The 26,220-nt window shown below is 31.8% G+C and overlaps 2 protein-coding genes across 2 annotated transcripts; one reads left to right on the top strand and one right to left on the bottom strand.

Moving 5' to 3' along the window:
• Positions 1–935: 935 nt before the first annotated feature.
• On the bottom strand, positions 936–1,891 carry LOC140663384 (thioredoxin domain-containing protein 12). The gene is made up of 2 exons (XM_072887528.1): positions 1,623–1,891; positions 936–1,209 (listed from the first exon to the last, which is right to left on the bottom strand). Exons 1-2 carry the CDS (start codon positions 1,889–1,891, stop codon positions 936–938), a joined length of 543 nt encoding a protein of 180 aa, XP_072743629.1.
• Positions 1,892–2,409: 518 nt separating this feature from the next.
• Cenb1a (Centaurin beta 1A) lies at positions 2,410–9,050 on the top strand. Its single transcript, XM_072893913.1, has 12 exons — positions 2,410–2,692; positions 2,947–3,004; positions 3,259–3,317; positions 3,809–3,982; positions 4,194–4,838; positions 4,948–5,127; positions 5,209–5,315; positions 5,397–5,580; positions 5,669–6,578; positions 6,698–6,797; positions 6,887–7,007; positions 7,077–9,050. Exons 1-12 carry the CDS (start codon positions 2,640–2,642, stop codon positions 7,243–7,245), a joined length of 2,760 nt encoding a protein of 919 aa, XP_072750014.1. The 5' UTR covers positions 2,410–2,639; the 3' UTR covers positions 7,246–9,050.
• Positions 9,051–26,220: the final 17,170 nt, after the last annotated feature.

Below are 26,220 nucleotides of genomic sequence, written 5' to 3'. Positions count from 1 at the left end.
ATTGTTACTGCAATCGTCGACTAACATTGCATATAATATTTTTCTGATAGATAAATATCATAAGCATATGGACACATAAAAAATAAAAAAGTTGAACTTAAATGTTTGTAATAATTTTTTTTATCTAAAAAATATTATATTATAAATTTGCATAAAATTATATATATAAAATATTATATATAAATTTATAATATAATATTTCTCAGATAAATATGGCATATGGACACATAAAAAATAAAAAAGTTGAACTTAAATGTTTGTAATAATTTTTTTTATCTAAAAAATATTATATTATAAATTTGCATAAAATTATATATATAAAATATTATATATAAATTTATAATATAATATTTCTCAGATAAATATATTATTGCAAACATTTATTTTAAGCTCAACTTTTTCATATTTTATGTTTCCTGTACGTTTTACCCTAAAAAAATATAATTATAGAATTTTGATTTTGAAATTTTTCCGAAATATTTATGTTATGTTGCAACAACTGTACTGATATTTTGTGGATTTATATCATTGCACTGTTTTTGTAATGTTTCATTGCAATCATCTATGCTGTATGGGTAAAATTTTTTTTTAATAAAAATTGTATATCTCATTCAAGAAAGACAAAGAGAAATAATGAATCATTCATCATTAATATTATTACATGAACCATACACATATGCATTTACAAAAACACGTTATTTAAGTTTTTTTTTCTTTGGCTTTATTAAAATGTATAATTTGTTTGCTTCAGTTGACGAATTAAAAAATTTTATAGATTTTTATTATATCCGTTTAATTCTAAAATATTATTTATTATTATAATTTAACAAAATGTTACATATATTTATATATAGCAAAATGAATTTATTTCTGCAAATATCATTTTAGTGACAGTGAGACATATAGTCGTGACTGTAATTTAATAAATTTAAAATTTACTTCTTTTTAGCTTTATCGTCAAAAGTTCCGAGCAGCGATTCTCTGGAGCAACGTTCCAACGCTAAAATCATGCTATCTATTATTTGGCTCGTACTACTGTAGAAATATTTATATTTATCGTCGGCTTTCGGATGACGGTTATAAACATCTTCCATAAATTCGCCATCCGGAGTGAAGAAAAGAATTCTTGGAACATACGTTCCGTCTGGTTGAAATCTCGCTTCGTCTTGCGCGGGAATCTCGCCCTTCCTTATATCCACCATGACGAAGCTATACATTGTTACGCGTACCATCAATTCGATATAAAAAAAATTCTACGTTACTTGTATACGCGCTAGATCCAGTTCGTTATTTAATTTTCTATTACTTGGTTGCAATTTTTTTAAATATACACTTTTAAAGTTTGGTTTGCAAAAAATTGTCTTATTTATAATTCGAGATTGCCGATATTTGCATTTTTTTTTAAATAAGAATACTAAATTCGGATAAAAATATTAAATTCGAAAAAGATTCTCATATATTATACATTTTTACATTCTATACTTTCTTCAAATGTATTTCTAAATTTTTTTTTATAGGCAAAATATATAATGATTAAGCTGTTTACGGTAATAGATGCGCGCTCATTAATAATATTTGCAGAAAATAATGTATAAACTTTACAAGAAAGATGCATCGCTCACTGTTTGCTGAGATCGAGGAGTCTGATGGAGTTGGTGAATTTAGGCTTGAGTTTCTCGCAGGTGGGACAGCCCGGTTTGTGAATTAAAAGGAATATCGGTTTCCTGGTGACCCTGGCTTCTTGGAAGCCTTCGTACAGATTTTTCCATTTGTACACGTGTCCGAAGTGATGGTAATTCGAATCGTCATCGGCCGCGACCACGTTTCCGAATATGTAATACGCCAGCGTGGTAAAGTTCACAGAACCAACGAGACACTTGGTGTAACGCATAATTAATTTTCACGAAGGAAAAGGTTTCTTAATTCAAATATTAATTTCGAGGTTCGACGTATATGTGTACGCGGCGCATGCGCGGTTAAAAATTCTCGACGCAAACTTCGCGCTTTGTTCTAAAATGGCCATCGAGTGCCATCTACCGACAAATTGACAGTACTTGAAATGATAGAGAGGAAAAAGAAATGTCATGAAATATGTAAGTATATAAGATGCGTTCTCAAAATTTATTTTTCTCTCATTTTGAAAACGGAATGAGAATGATTGAATTATCACGCGACGAATATCAAATCAATCGATAAAGCGAAAATTTCTAGTAACTTTAAATACCGGAAGTATCAATAAATTTTAGCGCACAAAATTTTCAATGCGCATGCGCTTAAAGGACAAGGAGGCTCTCTCTCTCTCTCTCTCTCTCTCTCTTTCTCTCGGCTCGCTTTTTTATAGGTCAAATATACTGGTGGGAGCGCATTTCGATATACATATGTATAGAGTTTAATGGTCCAGTCATCCAGTTCTTACGTATCTCTTACTTCCGTGACGCAGACAAGCGTTTGACAGGACGAGGAGTGAGGAGTGAGTCTGTTCTACGCGAGTGCGCGCGCGTATAGTTTTTCATTAATTGCACTTGGACTGTTAACCCAACGTGTTAATTTCATGGAAAATATCGCGCGTACGACGTTTCGAGATTGCAGTACACCGGACAAAGCTGCATTGGAAGATCTCGAAAAATCTAAAGTACAAAATGAAGCCTTTGATCGAATTCGAAGAATGTTTACGAGATACTCCGAAATTTCGGTATAACATCTTTTGTGTGCCTTCAGTCTAATTATAACTTCTTTTATATAAAGGAACATTGATGATTTTATATTATATACCTCATCGTTCGATTTATTATTTATTACTTGTTTTATTATTATTATTATTATGTATTTATTACTTATTTTTTAACTATATTTATTTTATCTACATATATATTTTTTTTAGATAAGATTATGTACATACGAGATGAAAAGACATATATATTTTAAAAAATAATATAAACTTTACAGATCTTGCATCGAAGAAGTGGAGAAGAATATAGATCAACTTGAACAAAAATTAGATAAGGTATTGTGTAATATGATGATGCACGAGCATGTATTTTATCTATATTAGTTGAATTTTTGAAGCATAAATTTTTTATTATTGAAAGATGATGAAAAATAATATAGTCAATGCATGTAGGAAATAAAAATATATATTTGTATATAGTGCATAATTATTATAAATAATGCATAAGTATCGAGAAAGTATTTTTTTATATAATTATCTTTTATTATACATATTTTGATAGTGTTTGCTCTGTTTTTCTTTGTTTATAGGTATTAAAGAATTGCAGCCTAACCATCGACACTGGGAAAGCTTTTGTTGGACAACAAAAGTAAGTTTGATATATTTATTTAATTATTGCATCAATACTATAATTAATTTTTAATATATAAAATATGTCAAAAATAATTAAAAACAGTAAAGATGAGAAAAATTTATGTATATGAAATTATTAGTATATAAATACTGTGCAAAAAAGTATTGTATATAAAATTTATAAAAAGAAATTAATGATTGAAAATTATTAAAAATCAATAAATAATATATTGAAGAAGAAAAAGATATATGTATTATTATTATTATTTTGCATAATATATTTGAAACTTGCTCATGTTGTCACATTGCTACGTGCTACATAGAAAATTACTCTAAAATAATAATTTTTCATTGTATTTTTAAATGTATAAAATTCCAAGTAAACATAATGCGCCAGTATTTTTAATGATTAATGTTTAATATAGAACCATTCTCTTATAAATCATACATTTCTACATTTATATATTTTTAAGCATAGATATTAATGATTTTATTTTTCTTCAACAGTCAGTTTGCTAATAGTTTATGGGAGTTATCTGTGTACTTTAGCGATGATCCCGAGATAATGGCATTCCTAAATAAACTGATACACGCTTTACAAGAAATGAATAAGTATCATACTATTTTGTTAGACCAAGCTTCGAGGACTGTGATGAAAGATCTTAATAATTTTATTAGAAGGTAAGCCCCACCCCTTGTACATATTGTTGTGATAACACTTCAAGTTGATACGTGACTAGTTTATATCAAACTTTGACTGTGCCCTTTGGACGCTTACACGCTGAAAGCATCATTCTATGTTGCTCATTATATGTCGGAAAAAAAAGAACGATATTTTCAAGGCATATGTGTTCGAAGAGAACGGAGCCTTTATCTTGCCTATTTTTTTCAGTGACATCAAAAGAGTGAAAGAGTCTCGGCATTACTTTGAAAGAATTTCTGGCGATCTCGATATTGCGTTAAATAGAAACTCTCAAGTACCGAAATCTCGGCCTGCAGAATATGAGGAAACATCGAACATCCTTTCGGCCACTCGATCATGTTTTCGACACACTGCATTAGATTACATACATGCACTGACAATGTTGCAAGCGCGCAAGCGACACGAAATATTAGGCACATTGTTGAGTTACATGCATGCATGTATCACTTATTATCATCAAGGTAGCGATCTTGCTCAAGATCTAGACCCGTTTCTGAAAGATCTCGATGAAAACTTAGTCAAGATGAGAGGTGACTCGAATAAGCTTGAAAAAGAAATGGAAAATCGGCATATTTACGTTAATAATCGAGATCTGATCCCCTCTCCAGTACCTGGCAATCCTAAAATGGAAGGGTATTTATTTAAAAGGACCAGTAATGCTTTCAAAACCTGGAATAGGAGGTGGTTCTGCTTGAAGGATCATCAATTGGTATATCGAAAACGTACAGGTGATGAAGACTATACAATTATGGAAGAAGATCTGCGATTATGCACTGTAAAACCAGTGGTTGATTGCGATAGGAGAAATTGCTTTGAAGTTTTAAGTCCAACAAAGTAAGCAGATGGTTTCATATATTATTTCCATTTTCCTGCAATGATAAAAAGAGAATTTGTTTGTGGAAATAGAAATAAAATTATTCTCTAATTATTTTCTAATTTACAGGAGTCATATATTACAAGCAGACGGCGAGGAAACATATTTGGCTTGGGTGACTGCGATGCAACAAGCTATTGGTGCTGCCATTCAGAGAGGTATGAGTATAGGTGCTAGCATTAATTCACATGAGTCGCAATCGCGCGATAACAAGGGTCCCGTGAGACGATTAACAAAACCGAAATCGAGGTGATTAATAGATCATCATATGCTATTGATTTATATTGAATGGACAAATGTATTTTAATCAAAATTGATTTAACATTTTAGAGTGTGGGAACAGTTATTAAAGATCTCAGGTAACGAAGTTTGTTGCGATTGTGGTGATGTTAACCCCAGGTGGGCTAGTATCAATCTAGGCATTACACTTTGCATAGGTAAATTTCACTAATATATACTATTTGACACATTACTTATAACATTTATTACATCTAACTCTCTCTTTGATATTTGTACAGAATGTTCTGGTGTACATAGAAGTCTTGGAGTACACTACAGTAAAGTTCGCTCCTTAACTTTGGATGATTGGGAACCAGAAATATTAAAAGTGATGGCAGAATTAGGTAACTCTGTTGTAAACAGCATATATGAGGCTCTACCTATACCTTCTGACATTATTAAAGCTACACCAAAATGCAATGGGTATGTAATATCATGATTATTGATTATTGTTTCTTCAACAAGTAAATTTCCTCTAAACAAATAAAAATATTACGTCTCCTCTCTTTAGTAACGTTCGGGAAGCTTGGATAAAGTTGAAGTATGTAGATCGTAAGTTTGTGAAATCCTTAACTAACGTGATATCAACCGAGAATCACGCCAGTCGAAAGCAAACGCATTTTCGAAAATGGAGTGTGCGTAAGTTACGTCGTAGACCGCGCAGTTGCGATAAGATCGATAATAGTAATTGCAAAACGTCGACATTATTATCCGTAAAGGAAGGCCATCATTCAGCGAGTTCGGATGATAGTAAGCACACGTCGATCGATAGTTTGAATTCTGTTGGAAAAGCAAGGAAAACGGAACGGAATTCAGGAAGCTCGGATGATAGCACTAATGTAGATTTGAAAAATAACTCTACTCTCTATGGAAAGATCTTGAATCGTTCGCAAAACGATGTAAACGATGGTAATAAACATGTTAAAAATACTGCAACTTGTGGAGAAGCTGCGAGTAGTGAACCGATGCAAGATATTAATTTGGTAGAGCGGAAAGTAAATGTATCGATAACAGATACAAGTACGCTTCCAATCGGCGAATCGAATGATAATTCCAGTAGACACACCGATGATACCAAAGACGATAATATAAACGTTTCGGAAAATACAGAACTTGGATCAGAGAAGCATTACAATGAAAAAACAGAATCGGATATATTAATGTTTGGTTGCGACGTGCCAAAGCCAATTATGGATGGCAATCTAGAATTGAGTTCTGATCAAGATTCAACGGCCGGCGAAGATGAAGAATTTACTGACGAAGAAGATATCGAAAATCTGCATCCTGATTTACTGCTTTACAAAGCTGCATTAGCACACAATTTGCCCGTAATGTGTGTAGCCTTGGCGGCTGGTGCTGATAAATTATGGTCCAATATTAATGATAAAAGCCGTAACGCGTTGCATCAAGCGATAATAAGTGTATGTACAAAAATCTTTTTATAAAACATTGTATTATAACATTATTCTTCCTCAATCTTACACAAAACCAATTGCAAAGTGTAAAAATCTGACAATAATCGCGCGTTTTCGATACACAGGGCTCTGTTATGTCGTGTGAATATCTTCTCCTGAATGGCGCACGAATCAATTGTCAAGATGTCGAAGGAAAAACGCCATTGCATTTAGCTACAGAATTAGGTACGTTAATAAATTATAATATATTTTTCTAGAAACTACGTTTCTAAAATACTACACTCTCATAAATGTATTCGTATTTGTACATACAGGACATACTGCACAAGTGTGCTTACTTTTAAAACATCGCGCTGATCAACACATCGAAGATGAAAGTGGGATAAAACCTTTATCGATTGCTGTAAAAGAAGCGAATGCTGATATTGTTACCTTGTAAATATTTTGCAACAATTGGTTTACGTATTAAAATAATTTCTTTTATTACATCGATATGTATTTCAGATTACGACTTGGCCTGCTAAACGAAGAAATGAAAGATTCTGAAATAGGCGTCACCGGTGATGAAACATTCAATGACGTTGTTCGTGATTTCAGTCAGTTGGCTTGTTCTCACCCAGAACGACTTCAACGTCGAAATGAAACCACGAATCTGCCACATATGTCTGAATGAGGTTTACACATTTTCTTATAATTCTTCACAAATTTATGCGCGCGAACAAATAATATCTTGTTATTAAAATTGCAAAAATTCAAATTGTTGCAAAGTTAATCAATCATCACATAAATATGAATGAAAATAGATCCTATTTAAATCTAGAATTGTTTCGCACAAAATCATCATCAAATATATTAATTCTTTTTACTCAATTTTTTAATTATTTTAATATTTATTTAAAATAGCCTCATTATATTATCTTATTTTCTGATATAATCTTTATTATTATAATATTCTCAAGAACAATTTAAGAAATATAAAGTTTCAGTTCCTTTCATTTATGATTTTTCACTTGCTGCATATAAAGTTTCATTATGAAAATTATAATTAAAATTATATCCGTCAGATTATATAGTATAAAAGAAGAATCATATTTCTGGCGATGTATTGCTAATTGCTTATCGTGCAAGAGATATCTTTTTTCAAATTTTGAAAAGCAAATATAAAATATCAACAAAGATACATTAAACAATAAAGACAGATACATTATGTATAAATATATATTATATACAAACATGGAAAAATATTTTCTTGAGTCGCATTACATCGAAAATTTTATTATTATATATGTATAATAATATTATTATATATTATAAATGTTAATAATTATATATATACTTATATATACATATAATGGCCTAAGAATAGAATTCTAACACAGATTGTCTTATATACATCTTATATATATATGCATATATATTTATATGTCAGCATGATCATTTGTGATTTAATTCATCGAAATTGTTTTACAAATTATGTGTAGAGAGTAGCATGACATGAACATAACGAATCATCTTGTTGCAAATATATAACGTGTCAATGTAGCCTGTTAAAATATCACATTAGTATATAGTCACATATTATATATAATTAATTATAAATGCTTTCTAAAAAAGATGAAATATCTCTTTTTGTGTACTTTTTATTGTTAATCTACACATTATAACGAAATATAAGTGTAAGAGAAGTGTAAGTTTTACCATCAAAAATTTTTATATGTGTACATAAAATGTGAAAATTCTTGATCTGATTAATTTCTCTATATTTTCTAATATAAATAATTTAATATTTTTTTTATATAAGAAAGAGTTATGTATAGTACAATTGCGGAATATATGATGAAACTAAAAAAGTCAATCGAAGTTTTAATCAAACTTACATTTCTTGACTTATTCCGAGAGTAAACAATGCAATATTATTTGCATGCTAGTATATACATAAATATTTGCTAATGTTTTGTACTATATATATGCATGTTTTTTATGCATTTATATTTATAATTAACATAATAGTATATAAGGATAGATAATATGCGCAAAAACATTCCTAGAATACTGTATCAATGTTACATTTTTTGTGTAACGGTGAAATATGAGAAAATACAATCCTCATTTATATTGTTTAAGCTGTTATGAATGGTGCACATTATCAAGAGATTCAATTAAGAAAATTATTTATAGTAGTTACTTTCTTAATTGAAGCTCTTATTTTAAAAAAGTTAATGGTCGACAAATATGATGCAACTTTTGGATTACGCGATCTTTGACATTTAGTGTGATTTCAAATTGTCAATTTATTTATATTCATTACACAATGTTGATAAAAACACTCGAGCCGCGCAAAAAAGAAAGAGAAAATCAATCAATTAATGTGTAAAATACAAGTATATATATATATATATATATATATACATTTTAAATTTTGATAAAAATATATGGCATTATGACGCGCAATTTATATATTCATAGTGACTTTTACAATTTGATAAAAGAACTTTATTGCAATGATCTTTCTATTACTTTACAAATATTATTTTTTAATATATATATTTAATATACAAATGAGAAAATTTCGATACTATTGCGCGAATACATATTTGTATTTTGTACTTATGTAATAAATATATATATATATATATATATATATATATATATATATATATATATATATATAGCTTTTTGTTATCTCTACGGATGTATCGTTATTGTAAGTTATAAAAAAAATATCAAGTGACTCAACTGATCGCTAATTAAGTAAGATAATATAATTATAGTACGAATTATTTTTTTATAAAATTGATAAATTTGCTGATATGTGCAGATATATATCCATTAATAAACTCTTGCCACAATAAAGAATTTTGTTAAAATTATTCAAATTCTACCCGACTATATATATAATATGTAATATATAATTTTAGTCCTACATTGCGTCAGTTTGAAATATAAAGCGATATATAGCTCGTAATATGATTTGCATGGAATCGAAAAAAGAAAAATTTTCAAAACAAAGAAGAAAGAGAAAAAGAGAAAATTTGGATATATATTAATATACACACTACATATATATATATATAAAAGTGTGATTTTGCAATGTATATTATCGTATATAAAATTTATATAAAAATGAAGTTATATAGCCTTATAAAAATTTCTCTCCTATTATATTTACATTCTACCATGTCCTTTCAGTATTAAAAGATACAACTTTTACTCTAAGCTACAATAGCTATGTGTAAGCTTGTTATTACATTAACTTCTTCCAATGTCCATCCTTGCATAATTTGAAACTCGTTATTCGATTTCCAAACTAAGCGTATTTCTTGCGAAGCAACAAAAATGCATCGTTAAACAAAAAACTCTCATACATTGAAAGGAATGTAAATATCGCCGACTAAGAAGTCATTGATAAATATGTCAGAGCGCCAAGAAAAATAAACAACTGTTTTAATTTTATTTTATAAAAAGATACAGATATATTCACATATGCATTATGGTTTTATTTTTACGAGTTATACTGCTTTTCTTAATTATGTTTTTGTAATTTTGTTTTATCTTTTCATTTGATAACCCAATCAGTCAAGTGTCTGTTATAATTTTTGTCAGCAGAAAGACAATAAATTTAATACAAAGTCTGTTAATTTTGATTAAGTCGACATACTATCGGTAAAATTATAACAGTGCTTGTGTTGATATAATTTGACAGATTGATTGATGGAAATTGAACAGGATTTGCACCTCTTGTTCACTGTCAATCTACTGTCAAATTTTATGTGTTAGATTCTGGAGATATATTAATCGATAATATAAAAAGAGCGGGGAAAGGGAAATAATTTAAAAATCATCATTTTTATCCTTGTAGTTTGAATGCTTAGAAAAATCTGAAATACTTCACTTCAATCGAACGGATGTCAATGCTTCATCGTCGCGGTTATCGGTTATCGGGTGTGTTCATGCACGCACATGCACTATAATGTATCAAACAAATTTATCAACCCGTCTTTCTTCTTTTTTTTCTACTTTATTTACGACAAAGGGACACGCGATTCATCCTCAACATATAAATCAAATATTCATAATTCCATTGCACATATATTATCTGTATATATATTGTGTTGAAAAATTTATAATATTATATCTATTGTATATATATATATATATTCTTTCTATTATAATCTTTTTCTTCTATATATTTAATATAGTATTATCTATATCTATTTTAAAATATATTATAATAAAATATTAATAAATATATTATTGTTTTAACCATTATATATACTAATTTAGATTCTTCTAAAAAAAATGTAAACATAAAACATCTAATTTTTTTCATTCAGTTTATATATTTAATAAATACACTATAGATCATGAAGCAAACAAACATTCGAAAGAAACTTTAGCAGATCTACGGAAATGTCCTTTTGAAAAATGTAGATGGGCTGAAAGAATCGTCAAGTGTGTGTACATAATATCGCTAAGTATCATATGACATATAGTGACGTTGACGGAAACTTTAACTGACCCGAATAAAAAAAAGTGCGTAGGTCCGCGGTTCTCACGTTTCATGTATTCGCGTCGGTCACGGAAAGCTATAGGGAGTTGTTACGCGCGAGAGGATGAGTAATAAGCGCACGAGGCATCAATTGGCTTACGCACAATTGCCGCTCGTCCAGCTCCCAATAGAACCGTTATACTTATCGGCGTCCATAAATATCAATCGTGTGTGACTGCTGCCATACATTGTGCGCAAGTTCATTTTTCGGCGTCATTGATCCATTAATCATTACGCACCGCATGACTGCGTTCGATTCTCTCTCTCTCTCTCTCTCTTTCCCTTCTTTTATGTTTAGTTTTTTTTCAGCGATATAAAGGCGACTTGTAAAAGCAATTTTACACACATTTCTTCAAAACCGCCATTATTGTTGTACAAGAATTTTTTTATACACATCTGTATACGGTATGTATAATCTTTTATAATTATGTTATCGAGATCTTTTATAAATTACAGTAAAAAATGTACGAAGGAAATGATGAATGGTTTTATGAGAGTAATCAATTATTATGGATAGTTTCGTAGTAGTTGCGAAATATTTCAAGATTACAACAATGTTGCACAACGTATTTACAATGTGTCATCTTGCAATGAAATGTTTCAGCAATGTTTCTGCTTTTTACCGTATGAAAGAAAGAGAAAGAGAGAGAAAGAAATACATATACGATAACCCAACATGCGTGGATGACCGGTCTCTTTTTCCCAAACTACCAAGTCGTCTATAATCTGGTCATATCGCTCTGGTTTTAATAATATTTAATATACGATATCTGTGTTTACTATACGCAAACGTATCGCGAGAGATACGTAAGTCAGCCAATCAGCGATATCGATAAGTGTTTCAATGAAATCGATAATGTGTGTGATGTCTCAATGAATCCAAACGATGTAAGTATAAGAAGTGAAAATTAAAAAATGAAGGACGTATAAAAAGTTGAAGAAATTATAGGTACTTTTTATGTTCTCGTTCTATAACGATATATTATACATCGATATTATACATCCTTATGATAACAATAAGATATCCTAAAATGAATTCGTCGCTCGCTAATAATAGCGATCGTCTTGCGCTGATGTTGCGCGGCGGCAGGCAGTCTACGCGCGCGCACGCACGTGATGTTTACTCCCTTTATTAGAATCATTAATAGAACAGAAGTAGGCTCGAACGTATACTCATTTCGTGCTTGTTATACTGTATACGCATGCATGTGTACGCGGTGCGAGGCCTATAAAACATCATTTAGATCTACGCATAGCTTCTACTGTGGCGTTTTTAATGTTGCCGTTCAAGTAGGCAAGAAGCGGCAAATTAACGATAATTTTGCCTTTTAATGTAATTGATTTACAAAAGATTATCTCTAAAAATACTTGATGAAAATTTCGTTAAACGTATAAATTAAATTGTAGCTGTATATACTAAATGAATAAATTTATATTAGATGATTAAATCTTCTCTCTTTTTCTCTTTTCTAGAAAAGGACTATCGAATCAAATACTTAAAAAAATATTTTGCTAATGTAGATAGATTTCTAGATGTCTCGATTAAAATTTATCACTACCTTTTGTATCTGTTGGAATATTGTTTGTCACGTATAGAATTTATAGCAGCAATATTCTAGCCTCTAGAAAATTTAGATCTCATTGCCAAATATTAATCACAAATATAATTGTTCTTGACAATAGGTCTTAAAGATAAGCATGACAGAAAAATTTTCTCTCTAAATTACACTAGTAGTACAGATATGAATTCTGTCTCTGTCATTTAAATTGATTAAGTGCAAAATATATGCAGTATTTGTTAATAATTTATCTGTTTCAGTTAATTTTTTACACATAGAAAATTTTTGTTGAAGCTGGAAGATCATTTTTTTGAGTGATTGTGAAAGAAAAATCGCCTCTAATCATTCAACGTTTCCTTAGTCGGAATCTGCTGATAAGATAAGAAAGTTTCGCGCAAAACACGTTTACAATTAAATTGACTAGCGGATACTATTTTATATGCTCGGCAAACTATCTCGGCGACCCCGCGATGTCCTACCCTTAGTATAGGGTAGGAACTTATCGAGTATAGAGTTAGAAGGCTGCACATATGGGAGACTGCAAAACCGTAGGAAAAGAAAAATAGAAAAAAATAATGCTCCAATTTCCAATCATTGTGATCCCTTTGCCACTTTTTATTTCCATTTTTTGCAGCGTGAATAGAATCGACTGGTCGTATTTTATGTGAATCTCATAATTCATATTTATCTCTTTGACATCGTAGATTTCTCTGTAATGTGCGTCGAAAATTTGCACGCTTGCGTCGAATAATCACTCATTTATTTTCATCTTCCGAGTAACGATAAACAACGAACATTTGTAAACACGTGCGTTGCAATTGACGCACAGCTTATAGATCATAGAACAATGTTAGCAGGTGTAAATTTGTTTCCATTTAATTATTATGGATCAGAGTACATAATATAATATACTGTATTAGCGTATTATAATTTTTACCGTTAAATGCATTTATAAATTATACATATATATGCATCCATTATTCGTAGATGTATTTTATATCCAAAGTAATTAATGTATGACACGTGTGTTTTGACAAAATCATCGTAAAAGAGAGAAGAGATAATTATGTAAATATATATTTTTTGATATATATATATATATATATATATATATATATATATATATCTTTCTCTCTAAGAATATATTGAATATTTAGATAGGGAAAAAATCTTGAGAATTAAAAATTGGTCTCCTTTATTTTCCAATCACTTTGAAATGCGTAAATAACTACGCAACACGTGGTGTGTTTATCACGTGACGTCGATGTACTGTATATGGAGCGTCAACATGTGTGAGAGCAACAAGTTACGAAGCCCTAGTTCGTAGATCGCCAATGGGAAAAATAAAACGATAATTCGATGTTATTGATACCCTATTAACAACGGTACAATCCATTGGGTTAGTGTTTGTCTTCGCATGCTTGATCATGATTAAACGAGCGCGATAAACAAATTCCACGTTCATTTAGGCGATTGACATCTTCGCTGAAGATGGCTCGTTAAAAGGGACATAATTTATCTTCCTTATTGTGATATATGATGCAAGAAAACAGTAGTACTACACGTATAATATATATATCATACCAATCGGAAAAAACTTTTCTGTGTAACGTGACAACTTGCGATGTCGTTATATATTAATATATTAATATTAAAAAAGAAATTTTACTCGTTAATTTATATAAAAAAATCGCGTGATAAGCGATCTTCATCGGAAAAAAATTGAGCAGAATATCTTAATCTTTCATGTGTCCCTACATAATTTTTTACAAAAAATTCTCTCTCTCTCTCTCTCTCTCTTTCTGTTTGCTTCAATTGTCAAGCCAATTAGATTATGTTAAAAAAATTTAATTATCTTCTCTTTCGCGAGTAACATGTTGCTCGTGAAACGAGCCGCGTCGCCGAAGGAATTGGCAGGTGATAACGCGAGGAAGAAGCGTGATAGAAAAGAGAGGAGAGAAAAGAGATGGGAGGAGATCGGCGAGATGCAAGGCGCGAGAGTCATCGCGCGGCTCCGCCGTTCCGTCGTACAGGACGTCGTAATTCGACAGGGACAAACGACGAGATGCTGGAAAACGACGACGGTGCCCCGCGACAGCGTGAGTCGTGACGATGACGACGACACGACGACGACGCCGACGCCGACGCCGACGACGACGACGACGACGACGACGACGACGACGACGACGACGACGACGACGACGACGACGACGACGACGACGACGACGACGACGACGACGACGACGACGACGACGACGACGACGACGACGACGACGACGACGACGACGAGAGACGACGACGACGACGATGATGATGATGATGATGATGATGATGATGATGATGATGATGATGATGATGATGATGATGATGATGATGATGATGATGATGATGATGATGATGATGATGATGATGATGATGATGATGATGATGATGATGATGATGATGATGATGATGATGATGATGATGATGATGATGATGATGATGATGATGATGATGATGATGATGATGATGATGATGATGATGATGATGATGATGATGATGATGATGATGATGATGATGATGATGATGATGATGATGATGATGATGATGATGATGATGATGATGATGATGATGATGATGATGATGATGATGATGATGATGATGATGATGATGATGATGATGATGATGATGATGATGATGATGATGATGATGATGATGATGATGATGATGATGATGATGATGATGATGATGATGATGATGATGATGATGATGATGATGATGATGATGATGATGATGATGATGATGATGATGATGATGATGATGATGATGATGATGATGATGATGATGATGATGATGATGATGATGATGATGATGATGATGATGATGATGATGATGATGATGATGATGATGATGATGATGATGATGATGATGATGATGATGATGATGATGATGATGATGATGATGATGATGATGATGATGATGATGATGATGATGATGATGATGATGATGATGATGATGATGATGATGATGATGATGATGATGATGATGATGATGATGATGATGATGATGATGATGATGATGATGATGATGATGATGATGATGATGATGATGATGATGATGATGATGATGATGATGATGATGATGATGATGATGATGATGATGATGATGATGATGATGATGATGATGATGATGATGATGATGATGATGATGATGATGATGATGATGATGATGATGATGATGATGATGATGATGATGATGATGATGATGATGATGATGATGATGATGATGATGATGATGATGATGATGATGATGATGATGATGATGATGATGATGATGATGATGATGATGATGATGATGATGATGATGATGATGATGATGATGATGATGATGATGATGATGATGATGATGATGATGATGATGATGATGATGATGATGATGATGATGATGATGATGATGATGATGATGATGATGATGATGATGATGATGATGATGATGATGATGATGATGATGATGATGATGATGATGATGATGATGATGATGATGATGATGATGATGATGATGATGATGATGATGATGATGATGATGATGATGATGATGATGATGATGATGATGATGATGATGATGATGATGATGATGATGATGATGATGATGATGATGATGATGATGATGATGATGATGATGATGATGATGATGATGATGATGATGATGATGATGATGATGATGATGATGATGATGATGATGATGATGATGATGATGATGATGATGATGATGATGATGATGATGATGATGATGATGATGATGATGATGATGATGATGATGATGATGATGATGATGATGATGATGATGATGATGATGATGATGATGATGATGATGATGATGATGATGATGATGATGATGATGATGATGATGATGATGATGATGATGATGATGATGATGATGATGATGATGATGATGATGATGATGATGATGATGATGATGATGATGATGATGATGATGATGATGATGATGATGATGATGATGATGATGATGATGATGATGATGATGATGATGATGATGATGATGATGATGATGATGATGATGATGATGATGATGATGATGATGATGATGATGATGATGATGATGATGATGATGATGATGATGATGATGATGATGATGATGATGATGATGATGATGATGATGATGATGATGATGATGATGATGATGATGATGATGATGATGATGATGATGATGATGATGATGATGATGATGATGATGATGATGATGATGATGATGATGATGATGATGATGATGATGATGATGATGATGATGATGATGATGATGATGATGATGATGATGATGATGATGATGATGATGATGATGATGATGATGATGATGATGATGATGATGATGATGATGATGATGATGAGAGAGAGAGAGAGAGAGAGATGAGACGACGACGACGACGACGACGACGACGACGACGACGACGACGACGACGACGACGACGACGACGACGACGACGACGACGACGACGACGACGACGACGACGACGACTGTCTGCCGGTGCCGTGCGATTTGTGCGTCTAGACGCGTCCTTGCACGCACGTTACGGTTGCGCCGCGGCTCCGACTCCCTGACTTCGCGCGTTAAATGATTCATCGTAACGGATTTAGACCGACTTACGCGATAGGCGCGTGCATCGCGCCTTCACACGCTCCGATGAGCGATATAAATTTCGCAGACTCCTCGATACACGAGAGACGAGAGCTCGCCGCATTTGCGTGCACGTATGTTATTGTAGATACCCGAAGAAGCAAAATTCGCGACAAAGTCGCTTCGCGAAAAATTGATGAATCGCGTAAAAAAATGGAGAGAATATATACATATCGTTTGATTGGGTATTTAAGAAAAATCGTGAGACATTAAGATATATATTTTTAAAAAATAGGATATTAAAGGATGGGTAAAATGTGCTGATTTTTGCCCAGAAAGTGTAACGTAAATTACATTTATTTTCTTATAGTTTTTCAGTTGCCGAATACGAAAATACCAGTTTTATTGATTGGGTCTAAGCCCGTGAAAAAGTGGTCAAAAGTCGTCCTAAATATGCGAAACAAGTCATTCTTAATATTAATTCGATTAGTATCGATTTTGTTGCAATTATTTAATTATAGTTTAATTTTATAATTTCTTTTACTGAAAATTAAAGAAACACTTTAACGTGAAACGTTTTAGAAATGCTAATCCAACATAGCAAAAAAATCAATATAATATAAAAATTAAAAAATAAATAGTTAATTTATTCAAAGAATCCTAAGCCTCATCAGATGCAACTGTATACATGGTACCATTTTAAACATCTTATAAAAGAGACTTCCACTATTATAGAGGTTCGGCCTAGAAGCGCATTAAGTTTTTTATAGTAGATCTTTGCCTGGAGCCCTATTATATTACTTTTTGTATTATATTATATATAGCGTCTCGTTTTATTCGTCATGAGAATTTTAATCTTGTCAGTTTCTTGGTTGATCGGGTCCGTTAATGTTATATAAAGTCGAAATATCTATTCCTATATCTCTTTTTATGTTTTTGAAATCTCTCTCCTCAACAATTAATTATTTTTATAAGCTACACATGAGACTTGAGATTCTTGAATAAACTGACTATTTATTTTTATATTATATTAATTTAGCATTTCTAAAGTGTTTCATCAAGAGTGTTTCTTTAGTTCCTTTTCAGTAAAAAAGAAATTATAAATCTAAACTATAATATAAATAATTACTTTTCGTATGAGTATTCCTTTATGAGTGTCTTTTTATTAGCAACGCATAAAAATTATATTCCTTTGTAAAATTCGAATTTGAAAACTTTTTTCTCCCGTAAAATTGTAATTTCAAACTTAGGCCCATATGTAATGAAATTACGCAGTAGCATTTCCCGAGATGTCAATTTATCGGATGACAGATGTGGTTAGAAAATGATCTCGCGTATACGAAAAATTAACGAGATCGTCTGAAAATTCGGCGCCTGAAAACATCACGAAACTAATACTCTTTCGAGAAGAGAGATACGCAAACGCGGAACCGATTATATATTATTTCCAGCTTGCGAAAGAAAAAAAAAAAAAAAAAAAAAAAGGACACGGGCGAGGCAGTCCTAAAGGAACCGATGAGAAATGCGATGCGTGCGGGAGGGACGATAACGCGGTAACGTGTCGACAACTTTAGGATTGTCGTCTGCGCGCGCAAAGGAGGTGTGACTGCTCTCGTCGCCGGTTCCTTAAGAAACGGTCGTCTTCGCCGTCGTAATCGTCGTCGTTGTATACCGGCGACGCCGACGCCGACGTCGACGTCGTCGTCTTCTTCGTCTCCGGGTCTCGTCTTCAGGCGCCGCGCGGCGTTTTCGACTGGCTGACTGAGTAAATACGCGTAAATTCCGTCACGATAGTTAGTGGATCCAGCAGCCCGCCCGCGCCTTATTAAACGATCTTCCGTCGTTCATTTTATACATATACACCGGAGAAAGAGAGAATGAGAATACATATATATATATATATACATGTCTCCTTACGTTTGATTTGTTTTTTCGCATCGAATAAACCTGGCGCCTCTCTTTTGCCTGCTTCTTCGGCGACGCCGACGCGACATAACTGATACACTTCGACTTCAGCTATAATAACAAAATCATTCATCATCTGAAGTACAGATAAGCGAATAACTTTTGGTGCTGAAAATAGCGTGATTTGTAGAAGGCGTGGCACGGAAAGAGAAAAATATTTCATCGCTTCACAGCCGCCAAACTTCTTATTCAAGACCCCCAGTCAGAGATGAAAAGTCAAAAAGATATCGAATCGATGTCGATACTCTCAGAATGCATCAAAATATCATGGTGGCTATATTCGGTTTGCGTTCAAATAATACTAATATCGATTCGACATCGAATTAATATCAGTTTTCTCAGGTGCTATTCACTGCATGCTTATTAATGATCTATTAATGTGGATAACGGGAATATATCTTTTCATTACATTTGTTATATTTAATAATTTTGTTTTTGTGTTTGTCAATAAATTTTAATTTTGATTTCTTAAATAATTAATAATTACTATTTAAGTACCGCGGGATAACCATAATATTATTAGTAAAAATATTTACCGGACATATATATATATATATGGACATGGATATAGACTATTTACGAACGACAGCGCTATAACACAAACTTATATTGATCACTGATTATTAGATTATTGTCTTTAAAAGTTTATGACTCGTTGCGAGATAAGAAAGTAAAATTTCTTTGTAAATTTCCTTTTTCATATATGTCTTAAAAATTTACGTTTTTGTATTTTCTGTTAAATAGAATTTATTTAACTAAATGCTTCAAAATTATAATTAAAGAATAAATAAAATATTTATTTTTCTTTATATTTTGTATATTTTATTATAATTCAGCTAAAATATTTAAATATTAATATAATAATTTATTATTAAATACAATATTGATATTAAATCGATATTGTGATTCGAGGTTCGAAATTTGTTCGAAATCGCGAACACGATTGAGTTAAAATCGATCTTTAAATTGATATTATTGCGATGAAACGACTTCGATATCATTTCGATGTCATTTCGAAATTTTATTTCTGACTGGGTTATCATTTGTTTAGATATTATATGTATATTGACGTTTTCTCCTGTGCGTGACGGTCATCTTATGTCACTTTACAATGTTATACTGTACTTTTTTTGTAGATAAAGAGATGTTAGTAACTGTTGAGTTCTTGACTTTAATCAAATATTTAAAAATTCATCAGAAAGGGGAAAAAACAGAGATAGAGAGAGATTTGTGCACAGGCTAAAAATATAATAAATAGAAGAATTTAGCGCAAACTAAGCAAAGTAAGCATTGAATGTTTAGGCAAGATAATTCGATTATGGAACCCACACATCATTATCACGCAAGATCGCGATGCCCTTCGCTGACTCGCTCGAAGAGTTCGCTTCGCGAAAACAACGCGACCGCCATAAAGATCCCATATCCTCGACAACTCGCCAAGATCCAAAAGATAGAGACGAATAAGCTGGTCGGATTGCGTAACATCTCCGTGAAATTCGCGGCGACAGGTGTGTACGAGAAAAAGACAGAATCGTCGTCGGCGACGCACCGTGAATAGATGAACGAATGGACGAGAGAGGTCTAATCATCGCTACAATGTGTGTTGAAAAGATATAGCATTTTCGAGTGATCGTCTTGAGAGCGATTAAGTCAAGTTTGCCATTAATAACTAATGTTCGATCGAAAGTACATATAAATTTTAAATTTGATTAATATATAAATAATATTTTAATAATAAAAATAATATAACATAAAATCCATTTGACGCTATTTTGGCTTTAAAGTACAAAATTCTTTGCCAATGAATAATCAAACGCTTGCTCGAAAAGTAATTTCTTATTGATTATTACTTTTTGAGTAACGGTAACGAGTTATTTTTTTTTTTAATTAGTAACGAGTAACGGTGACGAGTTACTTTATGGAAAAAAAAAAAAACAAAAAAAAAAAAACGGAAACGGGTCCCTTAGGATTTAACAGAGTTGAGAAATTTACTTTCATAAAGTAGTTTTCCCAACTCTGCTAGATTCTAAGGGACTCTTTCATATTTGCCGACCGTTGTTCAAATATCTTACATCTGTCAACCGTTCTCCAGTTTCTTTATCAAAGCTTTTCGTCCCATTTCAAATATCTAAAGAAATCTTCGTGAGTGATTTTTCCTTGACAATTTTTCTCAGATTTCTTCCGAGGATTCAGACAATGGTCGGCACACGTGACAACGTCTGATATTTTAAGCTTTTCTCGATATTGTAATAAAATATTAGAGACATTTATTTGAATATAGATTGAATATAGAGACTGCACGAGTCTGGTATGTTAATGAGACGATCGCGGTCAATCCGATTTATATCAATGAAATTGAATGGCGAAATAAAAGAGATAATAGAGAGAGAGAGAGAGAGAGAGATCTGATCTCGCCGCTGGCGAGAGGAATGGACGCGGATGGGCGCGAGGTCGCGAGCCACATGGTAGACGGCGCGACGCCGTTTATTTTCGTTGTCCGTCGTCCGTCGTGCGTCGCGTCCAGCTCGCCCCCCCCCCTGCTTTACCCCTTTCCCGGCCACCGCCCCTCGCCCCGAAATGTGTGCCACGCATAGGTGGGTTCTCCGCGATTCGGTCGATTTGTCTATTAACGTTTTCGAGAAGTTTCATCGATTGATGATGTCATCAAATTCGTCATCTTGGGTTACTTTAGGGTACTTGGATTATTAGATTATTCTATCAATGAACGTATTGTTACAATTTCCGTGACTTTTTTTTGCATACAAATTTTTTTTAATACAAGATCAAACTAAATATCGAACTCTTGACTAATCATTGAATTATCTGTGCACTTAAAGTTTTTTTTTACAAAGTAGACAGCTACTTCAAAGAGATTCCAGTAATTTTTATGTGTTGCTACATTTCCAACACTCTTATCAATCTCTAAGTTCCATTTCGCGCACATGTGCAAGTGTATCTATAATATATGTTACATGTTAAATTAAAAATTTTTAAACATTATTTTACATTACAGTAATCAAAATGATATAATTTTGATAATAATAAATTATTTTAAATAACAGAAACTTTTGAAAAAAAGTGTAAAAAGCTTTTTTAAATACTTTTAGATGCTGTAAATGTAAATAAAGTAATTTTCTTATTGTTAGTTTACTTTCAATAGATTTGCAAATATGGCCAAGATCGCTTTTTTCACGTCTCTTCAATTTTTTTTTTATTTTAAAATTTTAACACGATACGATAATGTTCATAATATCGAATTCTTGACTAATCATTAAATTATCTGTGCACTTAAATGTTTTACAAAGCTACTTCAAAGAGATTCCAGTAGTTTTTATGTGCTACTACATTTCAACACTCTTATCAATCCCTAAGTTCCATTTCACGCATAAGTGTACCTATATAACATATGTTACATGTACCATATAAAATGCGCGCATACGCATGAAACGAAAAATATCTGTTTCTTTATTCGAAAATTATATTCGAAAAAAGAATAGTATATATATCAAGTATAGGGTAAATCGGGATATAATGGCCATACGGAAAAGATAACAATAGGCTGTAATTTTTCTAATAATCGCTATATAATGCGGTTTTTTAGTCATTATCAGATAATTGATATTTACAATATGATAATGACTAAAAGAGCGCACTATGTAGCGTTTGTTAGAAAATGTATAGCCTACGGTTATCTTTTCCGTATGGCCATCATACTCTTGTTTACCCTATTCAGGTATATTAAAAAAAAAATCCCAGGCAGCCCAGGAAGGCCCAGAGATATTTAAGATATTTAAGATAAGTGAAAGATATATTAAAGTCTCTTTATATATCTTTCACTTATCTTAAATATCTTAAATATCTCTGGGCCTTCCTGGGCTGCCTGGGATTTTTTTTCTGGCTGGAATCTCTTAAAGATATTTAAAAAACAATAAAACGACTTTAAGTTGTCTTTAAGCATTTTCTAAAGGCATGTGCTGTCTAGAAAGTAATAATAAAAGTAACTGTTAATTTCGTTACTCGTTATCGAAAAATGTAGCAAAGTTACTTTTTCCGTTACAAAGAAAATTTGTAATGCCATTAGCGAAAAAAGTAACAGGTTACTTCTCAACCCTGGGATTTAGATATTTATAATCACATTTAGATACTTGTAATCACATTACAAAATATTTGTTCGGAGGAAAGAATTTGAGGAATAAATATGCAAATCGTGATGTTTTTTTAGGCTAATGATGCGAGACTGCAGCATGTAATGAAATTCGATATAAAAGATTGCATGCTTAGGCATAGATCGTTCCCATTTAATCTCGACTATAAACACAATAAGGTATCTGCTGGAGTGATAGAACAACTTAAGAAATGGAGCACGCTATCATTTTATGATAAATAAAATGCGTAGAAATGTTCTTCTTCTAATATCGTTGATAAAACGACGTAATCCATCGTTATCTTTTTTTTTATCGCGTTTTTATTTTTATATCACTTACCTACTATCTATGGCGTAACATATATTACGTGCTTATGTGAATAGAGAGATATTCGCGTAACAAGGGGTGCGTAATAATTTTCGAAACTTTAAAAGTATTATAAAATGGAAGTTTCTAAAAAATGCAGAGAAAAAAGAAAAAGGTAAGAGTTCCATTTACAAACTAATAGTACAATAAAAAGTTCCGGTTTCTATTGTTGCACGACAATCTCTTTTAAAAAAATTTACGACTCCAGAATATATCTACTTCCTAAACTATAATAATTTGGGCATCCGGTTTCACTAAATGCCTGACACGCGATTTTTTTTTTACTGGAATAAGGCTACAGATATATTTTTTATTCACGATATGTTTTAATTACTAATTATAATTAATAGTACAATAAATATAAAATTTTTCTAATTTTCTTTTTTTTTTGTTAGTAGCGGAATATTTGTGCAAGAGAAAAAGATAAATAAATAATCTGCATATTAGTATACCATCAAATCAATCAAATCATTCAACTGATTTTTTTAAAATAAAATTAATTCGTATCGATTATGAAAACTTAACAAAATATTGTAATTTTCACGATAATAGCTGTTCACGAATAAAAATAACGAGAGAAACAATTAATAAAAAAAGACAACAATAAAATCTGATTCGTTGTCGTCTTTATAGACTGATTTTCATCTTTCACCTTCTTTTTTGTTACTTTTAATAATCTGTTCTTTCAAACGTGAACACAGATTTGAATCAGTTACGGGCTAAGAAATTATAACGCTGCGAAGAGTCTATAGAGTTGTTCCCTCGCACAATTATCCCTATTGCGCAACACAAGACACCTCGACTCAGGCAAGGTACTGGCGACTGCCAACAAAACCGAAAACGCCAAGTAGTTCTTCCTGTCTTCTCGGAAAATCGTCTGGCTACGTGGTAGGTATTTGCGGCCGAGACGCATACGCGCTAGTAATGGACGATGAATTATATTGCATCCAAAAGCGATTTTCCCGGATGTCCTTTCCGCAAAGAACATTTCGAAGAGTCTCTTGTACTTAGTCGAGTCTAGAAAAGCTGAAATTATTTGAAAATATTGTTATTAATAAATTATCATCCTTGCTGAAAAATAATCAGCTTTTTCCAACTTATTGCTATATATCATGGTTTTTTAAACCATGGCAATTGAAAGTGGTTTTCAACTGTATGTACTGACTTTAAAAAGGCATTTGTGATAACATTGATTACGCTATATTAATAAATAAGTTGCGTGTGATTAGCATTGAGGGTGTCTTGTTGAACTGGATTGCAAGTTTTGTATCAAACAGACCTCAAGTCGTTCGATTTAAAAAGGCATATTCCAGGAATATAAGCGTTGTCTCTAAGATAAGATAAAGATTTCATTTGAGACTTTATCGACACTTTTTTATAACATATTTATAAACAACATTAAAAAAATTTATCTACGCATTTTAAGTTTTTATTATATGCAGATGACTCGAAGATTTTTTGTTGAATGGATTCTGTAAATGACGCTTTTAACCCAGATAGTAAGCACACAACATCTTGATGTCAAATCATGGTCAGTTCGGACCAAATATAATGTGATATAATGATGTAACAAATGACGGACCTAAGTCAAAGAGCGATGACGATATTTCGTGGGGTTAAGAAGACGTGTTTTCATTTTTGGTCTATTATTGCCGTTTTAATGACGATTTCAACTTTAAATTCAATCAATTAATTATATCGAAAAGCTTTGTATTTCCATTTAGATTGATCATAATTAATAATATAATAAATTATATATATTTGAGTTATATAGAAATTTCGATCTTGTGCTTCAAATAGGCAGTAAAACGGATTATTGCTTTGAATCTCTTGTTGGGATTAGAAATTAAACTGACAAAAAAATATACTTAAAATTTCATATTTAATAATACTTGATCTTTGTAGGCTTTATATACATTTTATGAAAACTTAAATACGAATTAGTTAAGCCTGAACGCGTCGCGTAGTAGCAAACAAAGGATCATATTATGTATATCCGAAATTATTAATTTTACTACGCGCATAACCATTTGTAAATTTATATATTGAAAAGTAAAAAGTTTCACGTAAACTTTTTCTCCGTGAACCTTGATGGCAAAAAGACGGAAATCCGCCGTTATCCTACTCTCTGGAATATAATATAATAATAATTTAAATATATAAAAATTATATTATTTATAAAAATTTATATATATAAATAAATTAATATTGTAAATGTTTGAAGAATGCTGTAACAACTGTTTACGTTCTTATATTTAATTATATTTTACAAAATAATTTATTTATAAAAATGACATAATAATGATTTAAAAATTACAATATCATGACGTTTTTGTACGTCTTTAAAATGTGAAAAGACGTTTTAAATTAAACATTATTTGGTCATGTGCGTCATTGGATCAGCAATGATCAGTTTTCGACGTCAAAATGATGTGTACTTGCTACATACCATA

This window comes from Anoplolepis gracilipes, chromosome 1, assembly GCF_047496725.1.
Source record: "Anoplolepis gracilipes chromosome 1, ASM4749672v1, whole genome shotgun sequence".
Classification (NCBI taxonomy): Eukaryota; Metazoa; Arthropoda; class Insecta; order Hymenoptera; family Formicidae; genus Anoplolepis; species Anoplolepis gracilipes.
Note: the sequence above shows the minus strand (reverse complement) of the source record. Positions and strands in the feature narration are given on the sequence as shown.